Source organism: Belonocnema kinseyi, chromosome 10 (genome assembly GCF_010883055.1).
Source record: "Belonocnema kinseyi isolate 2016_QV_RU_SX_M_011 chromosome 10, B_treatae_v1, whole genome shotgun sequence".
Classification (NCBI taxonomy): Eukaryota; Metazoa; Arthropoda; class Insecta; order Hymenoptera; family Cynipidae; genus Belonocnema; species Belonocnema kinseyi.
The window spans coordinates 107320548-107334992 of NC_046666.1; the positions used below are offsets into that span (position 1 = coordinate 107320548).

Here is a 14445-nt window from a genome sequence, read left to right on the forward strand (position 1 = left end):
GGTGGTCTGTACTGTGGGGAATTTGGAGTGGGGGTGATCTGTACTATGGGAAATTTGAAGTGGGGGGTGGTCTGTACTGTGGGGAATTTGGAGTGGGGGAATCCACCATGACAGACACAATGGAAAATTTGGGTGGAGGGTCATTAACATAAATGTGAGGGTTAACATAACCTAAAAATAGACAGAAATCACTACTGCGAATGCCAGAAGTATAAGCACTCATTCAGTACCACAAATTTGAATATAAAAAATGATTATTTCTAAAAATCACAAATAAATGTTACTTCATACCAATAATGAATAAAAATAAATAAATTTTCCGTATTCTGCTAAAACTAAACTACATAAATGAGATAATATTACGTAAAATTATCGCTGGGGACAGGTCATAGGAAGGAAAATAACAGTTTTTATTTTATGACAAATTTATTCCGTAAAATGTTTATTTTAATTCATACTTCTTTAAAAATAAAAAGTGGTATAGTTTAAGTAGATGTAATAAAAAACTCACAATAAATATAATTATTTTATTAGTATTTCACTTTTGCTACAACATAGGATGTAAACATACTGGTTATTTTCAAAAACACTAAATGAATGTATGAATCAAGAAATGATTTTGATAATTGTTGTTTAATCTGCTTGCTGAAATATTCGAATTTAACAACAATAATCTGAGAAATAAGCATTTCGCTAGGAGACTGAACTTTCGCTCTCAAAATGTATATTTATGTGTCTCAGCTATTTGAAGATTTAAAAACTTTTCGACATCCGTAGCTTGCCTTTTTATTTGTCGTAAACATTCATTGCCACAAACAATAATTTTCTTTAATCCTTGAAAAGTAGTTTTCTGCAACACTGTAGTTGGTCTATACTCTTTGGGCCATTTTTTTTTTCACCGACACCCGTGGTGGTTTCCTCTTTATCTCCAGAGACATTCTGCATGCTGTGTAGTAGGGATCCCGGAGTAGATTCCGATTTCTCGGAGGAATCGATTCCTTGCGCTCGATTCTCGATTCTTTGGAATCGAGAATCGAGCGCCGGAATCCACGTCGATTCTCTCTTTTCTAGACTAGCGTTCCATTGTGAATATTGTGTCCGGCCAAATGTGCACTTTAATAAAATTTTAAAATTGGAGTGTGATGTCTCCGCCAAGCCAAGTGTGGCTGCACTTTAAGAAAGTGGGAATGGGAGAAAAAGTGCGTTGTTCCCACTGTCTCGTGGAACTCACCTTTTGCAATAGCACTTCATCTATGACATATCATCTACAGAAAGTTCATCAGGTTGAATTAATTTCAACAAAACGAAAGAGAAGCACCTATAAAAGGGTAATACGAGAAGAAAAAGAAACTAGTAGTAACGTCTTAGACGTTGACGCAAATGAGGCTGGTCCTTCGACGAGGTACGATGAGGTAAGTTTTCGTTTTCATAAATTGAATATTCGCGATGATATGCCCTGCAAAAACTAACCTCAAAGTTCAATGGCCTCATCATACTGAATAAATACATATTTCTAAATATTTATAATTCTGGAATGTTATATCAGTTATATCTTTTATTCAGTATAATTGGCATATTGATTTGTTTTCATGAAGGATTAAATTTTGAAAAATAAAATAGAAATTTTTTTATCACTCAGATACCGACATCGTCAAGCGAAGTTAAGAAGATAAAAACTCGCAACAGTATCCGCAATTTGAGTGCGTCTTTTGAAAAAATATCTTCCTTTTCTTGTAAGTGAGAAATAGTTTTTAAAACATTATTTTTTGTGGATAACAAATTTATATGGTTTCTATATTTCTTGGTATTTTTCTGTTTCAGGTGGAGGTCAGCGTTATGCTGATGCAACTGACGCTCTATTATATATGATAGCAGCAGATAATCAGCCCCTATCTATGACTAAGAGAAAGGGATTTAAAGAATTTGTCAGAACTTTGCAGCCGCATTATAACCTCTCAAGCGCTGAAACTGTCACGGTGATGATGGAAAATAAGTATGAAGTTCTAAAGACAAAAATGAAGAATATCCTCTCTACGAAAACCAATATTATACTCACAACCGATTTGTGGACGGAATCGATGACAACAAGGGCTTACTTAGGCATAACTGCTCACTATTTAGATGGTATTTAAAAATAAACTTTAAAACAACTAATTAAATATTAAACTATAAACGCTAAAGTATCCCGAAGTTAAAAAATGCCTAGTTTTTCCAGATTTATTTCTAAAGCTCAAACAAAGCTTACAATAATTTTTAAGATGGAAATTTGTTCAATAATTTTCCATATTTATTTCTGGGGTAGACATTTATTTACACATTATTTTCTAATGTGAAAATTGAAGTTAACCCTAGAAATAAATTTTTTAATTGATCTCCAAGGTAGAAATGCGTCTCCAAATTAATTTCTAAGATGGAAATAAATTTCCAGATTTATTCCTAAAGCTGAAAAAAAAGTTCACAATAGTTTTTAAGGTGGAAATTTATTTACGCATTAATAACTAATGTGAAAATTAATTTCGATCTTAGAAATAATTTTTTAAATTTATTTCTAAGATTGAAACAAGTTTGCAAATTAATTTTTAAGGTGGAAATAAATTTCTAGATTTATTCCTAAAGCTGAAAAAAGTTCACAATCATTTTTAAGGTGGAAATTCATTTAAACATTAAGTACTAATGTTAAAATAATATTCCACATTATTTATCAAATTTCTAGTCATTTTCCGGTCCACCAGCCGCTCCTTTATTGTATTTAATATTTTTGTTTATTAAATTATACAATTCATTTTCAATTTTTCAGGCATGGAGATTAAATCGGTTCAAATTGGAGCCAGGCCTGTCCCGAAAGAAAGACAATTGTAAATCTAGCTAACATCCTCAGGGTTCTCTGCTTAGATTGGGGGCTGGATATCGCAAATGTGAAGGCTATTGTCACAGATAATAAACCAAACGTTGTTGGAGCGTGTAAGCAAGCGGTTAGTGCTCAGAAACATATCTCTTGTTTAGCTCACAATTTAAATCTAGCAGTTACGGATGCGTTAGGTTTATATAAAACCAACAACCAGATTGATCAAGAAGAAGTTCCGTTGCCCTTGCCTGTCTTTGAAGATAGCGAAGATGAAGAGGACCAAATAATTCTAGGTGTAGACGTTGAAGATAGAGGGTTGGACGATGACTTACCTTCTTTCAAGAGAGTCGTCTCGAAAATAAAGAAAATTGTAAACTTCTTTAGAAAAAGTGAACGGGCCTCTGAAGAATTAAAACTGCTACGGATGACTGAGTGGAGGAAAGCAGAGAAAGAGTGCTTGAGACTAATCCAAGAGGTTCGCATCAGGTGGAACTCAGTTTATGCGATGCTCGACCGATTCCTCCTATTGTGCGAACTCGTACAGCGAGTTCTTGCGAAAATAACACGAGAGAAAACTAGCAAGGAAAAGCCACCACCAATGATTACGGCAGGAGAGGAGGAACTTGTGAGGGAGGTTCGGGATCTTCTAAAACCAGCATGGCAAGTCACAAAGGAGATCTGCGCGGAGAAGTCGGTAACATTAAGCAAGGCTATCCCTATGTGTTAACTTCTGAGCAAGGTAATATTTGAAATATATTAACATTTACCAATTTTTGAGCTTCAATTATAATTTATTTTTTTCTATTTTTCAGACTTTAAGAGAGTACAACGCAGTCCACTTAGTTGCTTTCAATATTAAGCACTCATTACTCGCCGAAATTGGAAAGCAATTATGCTTCATGGAGAAGCTGCCGATGCCTGCTAAGGCCACCATCCTCGGCCTCAGATTCAAGAAACTACACTTCACAGATTCTAGAAACTTCGCGAGAGCACTGTCATCTATTGGTAATAATTAATTAAATATTCAAATCATTTCTACTAAATAAAGAGTCTTTAAATATTATTTTTGCTGATTCTGTTTTTTATTTCAGATAGGGAGTTGAAGGCGAAAATTCTGAAGTCGGGGGATGAGGAACGCGCCAGGAACATGCCACAGCATCAGCGTGGAGATAGCCAGGTGAACGACATCTGGGTTCATCACGATGCCTTGCGTTCGCAACAGTTGCCCGAGGCGGACACTGATACTGCTGGAGGCTTATCTGTAGAGCTCCGACAGTACTTAAATCGGCCAACCATTCCTCCCTATGTAAATCAATTCGAAGAATGGAATAACATCAAGCATGCCTATCCGAATTTGTATAAGATAGCACTAGAGTATTTGCCCATTCTGGCAAATTCAGTTCCTTCCGAGAGGCTGTTTTCTAAAGCTGGTCAAATTATTACCATGCTCAGAAACAGGCTCTCGGGAAAGCACTTAAACCAGCTAATATTTTTAGTGTCGCTGGACTTTGAAATGTGGAAATAAATTTCCATTTAATAATTGAATTTAATAAGGTTCCACATTAATTTTGAGTTTGATTTATTTTCTGTCGAAATAAAAACTAATATTTAGACTGGATTACTCTTTATTAACTTTTTAATCAAATTAATAATAACATAAAATAACAATTAATTTTAAACAATATTGGATAATTAATTAATTAGTTAATTTAATTCTAATTTCAAATAATCGCGGGTTTTATAAAGGAGCGGGAATCGTTCGAATCGAAAAATCGATTCTTACGGTCGATTCTTCGAATCCCGGAATCGACCTGTTTTTTTGGAATCGAAGAATCGAGAATCGATTCTCACCGTCTATTCCGGAACCCTCTGTGTTCTAATAACACCAACTTGCAAGCTTATTGAGAGTAAAATTTATTCAAACAAAATTTTTAAGCATCTATCGTTTGAAACTTTTTAATAAAAATATTTTCACATCGTCAGTCAAAAGTTTATAAAGTGTTTGTAGCATTATTTTTCCACTTAGAAAAAAGTTTCAAAAGAGAATTAGGTTGTTGGATTTTGCCTAATGTGAGAAACGTAACTGTTTATACGAATTCAAATGCGGAGAATGATCAATAAAAACTAAGCCAAATGTTTGGAAAAATTGTTTAGAGTCAAATTTATTTTTATATGGTGACATTTGACCAAAAGAATAACACTTTATCTATTGATTATAATATTTTACACACATTTTATAACATTAGTGAAAATATGTTATAATTTTCTCTATTTCTACTAATTGTTCAACTGTGAATCTCTGGAATGATTCAAATGAGTAAAATAAGTATTGACATAAATATAAAATAATCCACATGCCCAAGTGGCAGTATACTACTGTACTAACTAAGTGTGAAACTATCATAGGAACTTCAGGTAACCAAACCTCGAATTCGGCTTAAGGAGTTTCTGGATTCTTCCTTGTGATGTTTTATTTGTTATATTTAGGTCCCAGTAAATTTTAATATTTTTAGATTCTCCGCACTAAAGATACGCGATAGGAAAAGTTAGTACCATGGACGTCGTGAAAATACGTTAAGTATTATCACGAATTCCAACACCAATGATGCAAATGAATTGAACATTGAGTGATAAAGAATTTCACTCCGTATTAATTATATTCACGGAATAGAATATTGTAAGTATAATTGTCAATGTTCTGTGACCTGATAACTTTATCAAATGAACGATTTTATTTTTATTTCCAGGTTACTTAACTTGAGAAAACCAACATGGATCCCAAGGGATTGGACGGAGTGGGAGGGAGTAGGTCTTGGTATAGATGACACAAAGCTGTATTCTACACATATATCTTATTTCAGTGACAATATTCTCTGATTTTCTCAATGTCTGATCTTTTTTCACCAGCGAAACTCCAAAATCTCACTTTTCCCCCCGTAAAACAGCAGGATATTGTTTCAAACAATTGCCGGTTTCACTGTTTCAGCGATTTAGAGAAACTGTAGAGAAACTTTTCAATGCTCTTTTAATTAAAATAGTGAAATTATAAATGGCTTGATCAGTATTTTTAATTATTGTTGGTGTACCAAAGGTTTGCCGACCTTGACTGGGTGGAGCAGTAAGTGACTCGACTAAAAAAGTGTCACTGAATATACCAGTTTAGCCAAATGATAGCCTCGACCAATCATGCAGCGCTCCACACGACAAAGGCATGAACCTCCAGTCGTCTGGTACGCGAATGTCCTCGATCTGGACTTAGCATTTCTCGATTGACAACGGCCATTATTGTTTACTAGTGACTGTGTTGGAAATAATTTGAGCCTGGCTCCTTGGATTTTTCTTAAAGCGACGCTACACATTGATGTAATGACGATTACGAGTCTCCCCACATATAGATGTGATGTATTATATCGTATTCTATTTGCAACCGGACTCTCATTTATTGTTGTGAGAGTAAAGTGAGGGGTTTAAAAGCTAATTTTGCGACGATTAGCTTCAAAGTGTTGAATGATGAGTATCATGCCTAAATGGCACTGAGTAATCAGTGATCAGCACTGATTAAACTAGTGGTGACGGAATCCCAGTAGGTGATCCAGTGAAATATCGCTGATTGTCCGTAAAACACTTCTAGCTGTTTCAACAATTGAAATTATACTACTCAATTCTAAGAGAGTGTATTTGGAGGTTCGTCTTTCAGTATAGAATATTGCGTGGTATAATTTGTTCTATCCTTTAAATAAATTCTACAGTTATTCTAATCACTTTATTCACAGATTAGTAAAACATTTTTCTAACTTGAAAAAGATGGATAGGCCGAATGATTTAAATGTGTCTTTTAAAAAATATAAAATGGTTCACATGTCCAAGTCACATTTTTATAGAACGCAAGAAGTAATTTTTAATAATGGCCACAATAATGTAAAATTTCTAAGAATAATTTCAATTTAGAGCAATTTTTACCACGTTTGACATTTTTATACAGAAAGCTTAGACGAATAAATACGATATTGCTAATATTTTTTACTTATATTTTGTTAAAGTTTCACATTTTCTATAAAAGAGTTATTTTCATTTAGGGAAATTTTCTTCATGTAAGACAGATGTATTATCCATTTATTTATTCGATTCACATCCGACAATAGAGAAATTTGTAAAATTTTGTGGGTATCAAGAAAAAATTAATTTTTAATAGTAACTTGCCAGATTTTTTTTTTAATTTCGGAATAATTTTAATTGTTTGTGGCAATTTAAAAAATATTGTTCTTTATTCAAAGTTTTTCTTGATTAATATATAGAGAGGTCTTCTTGTAAAATGCAGAATTTATATTCTAATTTTTTATTCAAAAATATTTTGTGAATTGATAAAATTAAATTTCATTTTTGTAGTAATATTCCTCCACTACACATAATCTCAGTTCAAACACTTTGTTTTTTGAAACATAATGTTTAGTTTTGAATTGAACATTCTCCTGACTGATATTCGGGGAAACATTTGCGCTTTTCATTTGAGCTAAAATTTACAAAAGAAATTTTCAGTTGAACATTGTTGACATAAGAAAATATGTTTTGAAAATAACACAGCCACAAAAAAGTGTGCGGATCTGGTAACAAGACACACGTATTCATATGGATTTTGGGGCGCTGAATTCAAATTCGGTATCAAAAATCACCCATCACGTCATGGTTGAGCCATAACCTCAAAAAATGACGAAAAATCATGCACTGAGGCAAATAAATTTCAAAATAATGCCAGTGATGCCTGACCTCACCTAATCTGAATTAACAGAAATTTATTGAACTACACGTAAAGCTCTGGAAGCATATTTTCCCAGTAGCAAATGTGTGCTACATCGAATGGTTCAATTCCAGCCTAACCTAGAAATAAATCTAACCTAGCCTAACCTAACCTAACCTAACCTCACGCAACACAATTGAACTGATTGTGTTGTCCCGTGTGTTTGCGGTACCGTTTGAATCAGCTTGGGCTTAACCTGCAAAGAGGTCAAACCTATCCTAACCCAACAAAACCTGATCTAACCTAACCTAGCCGAATGAAACTCAACCACACGTGTAGCTATGTAAGCGTACGGTTTTCAGCCTCAAATGTGTGCTATATTTAATAGGTTAACTCGATCTTAATCTACAAATGAATCTAAGCTAACAGAACCTAACGAAATTTTGCTTAACGCAACACAACTTATCTTAAGTGTTCCCATTGTAACACAATAAAATTAATTTTAATGTACTACAGATGGTTAAAAATTTAGAGGCACATTACTCATTTGAAGAAAATTAGAATTACAAGTAGAATTGACCCTATTTCAATTAACCTGATAATGTTTGTATCAATTAAAATGCAGAACTGTAACTTAAACATGCAAATGAATAAGAGTTTTATTTAAAAAAAATTTTTTCTCTGCTTTTCTTAAACTTAAGGGATATTTTTATCCTATCTTTCGTGTTTACATTTATATTGCTTTTTATCGTAATTAAATTGGTTTATAGACCTACTTCAGTCTATTTTCTGCATGCTATAACGTGTCCTTTTTTCTTCGAAGGAACGATGCGAAGGGTTACGCTTACGTTTAAGGCCTACATTCGTTTTCCTTTTCAACATCCAGCAAAAATCAGCCATCGTGACCTCGTCCCATCTACCCTGATATCGCTGTTCAATCACTTTTAAGTCTTGATGAAAACGTTCCCCTTGTTCTTCGCTAAAATCACCAACATTTTCTGGAAACTTATCCAGATGGGAATCTAGAAAGTGAAGTATTAAATTCATCAAGCAGCCTAACTTTTTGTAGTTTCTTATCATTTTCGCAACAATATTCTCGTAATCTGGATTTTTTTGTTACCGAGGAAATTTGCGTTTACCGCTTTACAACTTCCCCAAGCGTCCATTTCAATTTTCGTCATGTGGCTCACGAACCGAATGGTTGGCCTAATATCATTGTTATGATTTTGAGATCACCACATATTTGCCATTTGTGATTCGTGTAATTAACTTTTTCAAGAAGCATTTTAACATTGTTATATTCTTCTTTGATGACCGTTGAGTGAGCTATAGGGATAGGAGCGTAAGTATTCGTGTTATGCAGTAAAACAGCCTTAATGCTTGCGTTTTGACGAATCAATAAAAAGTCGCCATCCTTCGTCGCTGTACACATTTTTCTTTAAGTGGTTCATTAGTTCGTTAAAGTCAGTGCAGTACACTAAAGACTTCTCTTCGTTTTTAACGAAAAACTTTCTGAATTCTTTGTCCCTGTCGCGATAGAATGAAACTTTTGTCTTTGGCTCTAGAAGATTTCTTCTTTTTAGAAATAAAGCGGCAAATTCAGCGCCGTCTTTCGTCTTTCGTCTTTCGCCGTCATTCAGTTCTAGTTGCGAGACTAATATTGGAACCTTCAATTTCATTTTATGCCCGCCATATTCGTCATCCTTATTGTCATTTTCATCGGAATCATCAGAACTATTTTCTGTTCGATCGCTGGTTTCACTACCGTCTCCATGACGTTGACTTTCAATTGCTGTTGTGACTGTGCACACAGTGATGTACGAAATGTTATTTTTATTTTAGCGTTGAACCCTTAGACGGAATTCATGCAAAAGTAGCAGTCCTTCGCAATAACGGGTTTTTTCATGTGGTTGGTGTAGAGTACTTGTGGTACTTTTCGTTGTTTGAATTTTTTAGACGATGCAACATAAGTCTGCAGGAATTGCAAGTGACGTGAGGAACCTATTTTGTTTCTTGGTGCAACAATTTACGGTCAAAACACTTTTCGTAAAGACTTCACTTCCTTGTCGATTGATTTTCGCATACTGCTCACTTCATATTTACTGCAAATGTAACAGAATGAATCTGAGCTATTCTTGCAGGCATGCGATTGAGAAATGCTCGCGGTTTTTTTCCTTGTAGCATGAGACTCTACACCAACCAAGTGATCCATTGATGAACAGCTACGGTTGCATGATGACGACGTCGGAGAGCCCGCTTTCCCACCCTGACCAGACGCCGATACTGGGGTTTTTCCCTGCATTCTAATACACTTTTTACCTGTGTCTGCCATGACGGCATGAACGCCGTTTACCCGTGGACTCAGCCAATGTGGATCCGTTGCCCACCGTCGCCACGTGGAGTTGCACTGGTTACAGCCACAGGCGAATAATGCTAGCAATAAGCGATTACGAAAATCCAGACATTTACTGCTATTAATGTCAAAATATGAAAATACGCAAGAACAGGGTTGCCAGCGTAATCTGTTAGGTTAGGTCAGGTTTTGTTAGGTTAGGATATGTTAAACCTCTATGTAGATTAAGCCGAAGCTGAATGAAACGGTACCGCAAACACAACGGGACAACACAATCAGTTTAATTGTGTTCCATGAGGTTAGGTTAGGTTAGGCTAGGTTAGATTTATTTCTAGGTTAGGCTCGAGTTGACCTATTCGCTGTAGCACACAGTTGCGACTGGGAAAATATGCTTCCAGAGCTTTACGTGTAGTTCAATAAATTTCTGTTAATTCAGGTTAGGTGAGATCAGGTTCTGTTGAGTAAAGTTATGTTAAATAATTTGATATCAGGCAAGGGTTGAACCTTCACAGTTGTCGACATGTTTTTGAAGTGAGAATTTGCATCACTGGCATTATTTTGAAATTTATTTGCATCAGTGCATGATTTTTCGTCATTTTATGAGGTTATGGCTCAACCATGACGTGATAGGTGATTTTTGATACCGAATTTAATTTAGCGCCCCAAAATCCATAGAAATACGTGTGTCTTGATACCAGATCCGCACAATTTTTGTTGTGTGGCTGTGTAATTGTCTTTTTTTAAAATGTTGTCACTCCAGTGAAATATTCATGTTATAGAAGCTAGATTCAATTTTAGGATCAATAATGAAAACATTTGTTTTATGCAAAACTGTCCTTTTGATAATAGTTTATGCTCATAAGAATTTTTCAGTTTCTGTGTATTAAATTTTGTCACATTTTTCACATTGTTTTTCATTTGGAGGTTTCTGGGGAATAATATGGGTTAAAGCAGATGCATTTTGAATTTTGAAAAAAGAACTAAATTGAAGCAGTACGACATTATTTACATGTAGTAAATAATGTTCGCTAATCTTTTTAGTAAACTGTAAAAGAAGTAAAAATTGTTATTTTATTCATTTTCTTAATGTTTTTGCTTAAGATATTAGGATTTGATATCAAGTGTCAAGAATTTTCCTTTCATAAAGTCTTAAATCAATTGTATGGTTAAGTACTCGTTTAAGCTTTTAGAATTATGTTTAATACTAATAATATGTTTTTAATTTCGAATAGTTCATCTGTCCTTTTACAGTGATTAAAGTTTTTAAAAATAATAGAATTTTGAAAATTAGCGAGATTGGAAAATTTTTGAACATTTGATAGTTTTGTAAAAAAAGTAAAATTTCGAAATTCGAAAAAAAAATTTTAATTTTGCTAAGTTCCTAGAGTACAGACAAACCCTGAAAATAATTTGGACAATTATTGAGATCGGTAAAATCTTGAAAATTAGTAAAGTTGATAAAGTTTTTGAAAATTAGTAAAACTTTGAAATTCAAAAAAGAAATGGAGAAAATAATAAAATTTTGAAAATTAGTAAAATTGATTAAGTTTTTGAAAATCAGTAAGATTTTGAAAATTTTTAACTTACAAAACATAAAAAATAGGGAAATTTTCAAATTTAGTGAAGTTAATAAAGTTTTTGCAAATTGTTGAAACTTTTAAAATTAAAAAATGGTAAAATTTTGAAAATTAGTAAAGTTGAGAAAGTTTTTGAAAATTAGTAAAATTATGAAATTGAAAAAATGAAAAGATATGAAAATTTTCAGAATTAGTAAAGTTCATAAAGTTTTTGAAAATTCGTAAAATTTTGGAAATTTTGAAAAACGAAAAATCGTAAAATTTTGGAAATTACTTTAGTTGATAAATTTTTTTAAAATTAGTAAAATTCTGAAAATTGCCTCAGTTGATAAAGTTTTTGAAAATTAGTAAAATTTTGAAATTCAAAAAAATGTTTAAAATTTTTGTTATTTTCTAGGGTACAGGTCAACCCCCACTCAGAATTCTTGAGAGTACCTGTTGTGGCGCACCCCCACTTCAAATTACCCATAGTAACAAGTACATAAATTCACCTTTTTAGTGACAGTTACACGGACCCTTTTCACTTAAGAAGAGAAAATTTAGGTACTTTACAAAAAATTTAGAAACTTTTTTAAAAGTTTTTGGAGAGGTTTTCCTGGAATAAATAAAGATCAGGGGACACTATGTTATTTTTTTACGATTTTTGTGACAGGCTTTTAAAGTTTTCCAACGAGAATTCTTTGGACTATTGAGAAAAACCGGTTTAGCCGGTGTGTGTCTGCCAAATATGGTGGTGATAGACAAAGGTCCAAGTATGTATAAAAGCGGGTGAGAGCTATACACAGCATACAGTATAGTTTCAATCTTAAGACTAATTGCCGCAAAATGTCTGAGAACAAACCAACTCACGCTGTTACTGCTGATATCGAAGCCATTGAAGCCAAGGATTCATATACAGCCTCAATGGACATAGCAGGTGTACGGTCTGCATTGAAACGTCGCTCACCTGACGTACCTGCTCCTCGACACGACATTTTGGGAATGCTTGTTAAATAGCATTGACTATATATCAGCCTTCTTTGAGACTGGATACATGTACCTGAAACCTGTGGAATTGGGGAAATTCAGCATTGTCTTCAGCACTTCCAACGGCAGCAAGGCAATCGTCTTTAATGTCCCTGGAGATAAAGAGGAAACCACCACGGGAGTCGGTGAAAAAAATGGCTCCAAGAGTATAGACCAACTGTCTATAGTCTATAGTGTTGCAGAAAACTACTTTTCAAGGATTAAAGAAAATTGTTGTTTGTGCCAATGAATTTTTACGACAAATAAAAAGGCAAGCTACGGATGTCGAAAAGTTTTCAGCGAGCAAATTAAATAACAATTACCAAAATCATTTTTTGATTCATACATTCATTTAGTGTTTTTAAAAATAACCAGTATGTTTACATCCTATGTTGCAGCATAAGTGAAACACTTACTAACAGAATAATTACATTTATTGTAAATTTTTGATTACATCCACTCAAACTATACCACTTTTTATTTTTAAAGAAGTATGATTCAAATTAAACATTTCACGAAACAATTTTCGCTGAAAATAAAAACTGTGATTTTCCTTTCTATGACCTGTCCCCAGCGATAATTTTACGTAATATTACCTTAGTTATGTAGTTTGGTTTTAGCAGAATTAAGAAAATTTATTTATTTTTATTCATTATTGGTATAAAATAATATTTATTCGCGATTTTTAGAAATAATCAATTTTTATATCCAAATTTTTCGTACTGAATGAGTGCTAATACTTCTGGCATTCGCAACAGTGATTTCTTTGTATTTTTAGGTTACGTTAACCCTTATATTTTGGTTAATGACCCTCCACCCAAATTTCCCATAGTGCCTGTCATGATGGATTCCCCCACTCCAAATTCCCCATAGTACCTGTCATGGCCAATTTCCCCACAGTACAGACCACCCCCTACTCCAAATTCCTCATAGTACAGATCACGCCCACTCCAAATGCCTCATAGTACATACCACCCCCCACTTCAAAATCCCTATAGTACAGGCCACCCCACTCCAAATTCCTCATAGTTCAGACCACCCACCACTCCAAATTCCCTATAGCAGAGATCACCCTCACTCAAAATTCCCCATAGTATAAGATTAAGATTCCACACTGAATAAGATTAAGATTAAAAATGTAATTATTTGATTAAACATGCAACTGTTTTGTTAAAATCTCATATATTTAACTAGAAAATGCAAAATTTTTTATGAAATTTATTTTCTTTATTGACTGAAAAATCTTTCTTGGTTGTAAATCAATCTTTTTAATTTAAAAAGAATGCCTTTGGTGTTATTTAAAAAAATATAGTAGCCCTATAGAATCCTTTTAAATCCCTGAATTCAGTTAAAACCCTTTGAAATAATTTATAATATTTTTACATTAAAAAAATTTGTAACAAAACCCTTATTAATTTTGAAATGTTTTAAAATTTCGATTTTCGAGTTAGCCAATCTAGGAAAGAATTTTTTTAATATGTTTTAAGGAAAAAAATATAAGAAACAGAAAATAAAAATTGTATACTTGTCTTCATCGTCGAAGTTTGCTTCATCCTCGATAGATATGATTAATGCATAAAGCAAGATTTTTCAAGCAAGGAATTCAGGGTACTCATGAAACTAAAGGATTTCACCGAATTGATGTAATTCGTGAAATTCATGGAATAGATGGTATTCAAGTAATTCACCGAAATAATTGAATTCATTGGATTTTTGGACTTCATGGAATTCATGCAATCTATGGAATTGAAGTGAATTTCATGAATTTAGTGAATTACTTGAAGTCTGCAAATTCTTTAAATTCCATGAATTCTGTAAAGTTCGTGAATACCATGAATCTCAAGAATTCCGCGAATCTCGTGAACTCCATTAATTTCAGAAATTTCATGAATTCCATGAACTACATGATTTCCGTGAATTAGGCGAATTC

At 33.5% G+C, this 14445-nt stretch overlaps 1 protein-coding gene across 1 annotated transcript; it reads left to right on the forward strand.

Moving 5' to 3' along the window:
• The first annotated feature begins 1142 nt into the window (after positions 1–1142).
• On the forward strand, positions 1143–4370 carry LOC117181310 (zinc finger BED domain-containing protein RICESLEEPER 3-like). Its single transcript, XM_033373870.1, has 6 exons — positions 1143–1412; positions 1640–1733; positions 1822–2124; positions 2893–3539; positions 3658–3850; positions 3937–4370. The coding sequence occupies exons 1-6, from the start codon at positions 1143–1145 to the stop codon at positions 4368–4370; spliced, it is 1941 nt and encodes a 646-aa protein (XP_033229761.1).
• The last annotated feature ends 10075 nt before the right edge of the window (positions 4371–14445 follow it).

Coding starts and splice junctions, on each gene's coding strand:
- LOC117181310 (XM_033373870.1), top strand. CDS start 1,143: ATGTCTCCGCCAAGCCAAGTGTGGCTGCACTTTAAGAAAGTGGGAATG. Junction 3,540..3,657: donor AGATCTGCGCGGAGAAGTCG/GTAACATTAAGC, acceptor TCTATTTTTCAG/ACTTTAAGAGAGTACAACGC. Junction 3,851..3,936: donor GAGAGCACTGTCATCTATTG/GTAATAATTAAT, acceptor TTTTTATTTCAG/ATAGGGAGTTGAAGGCGAAA.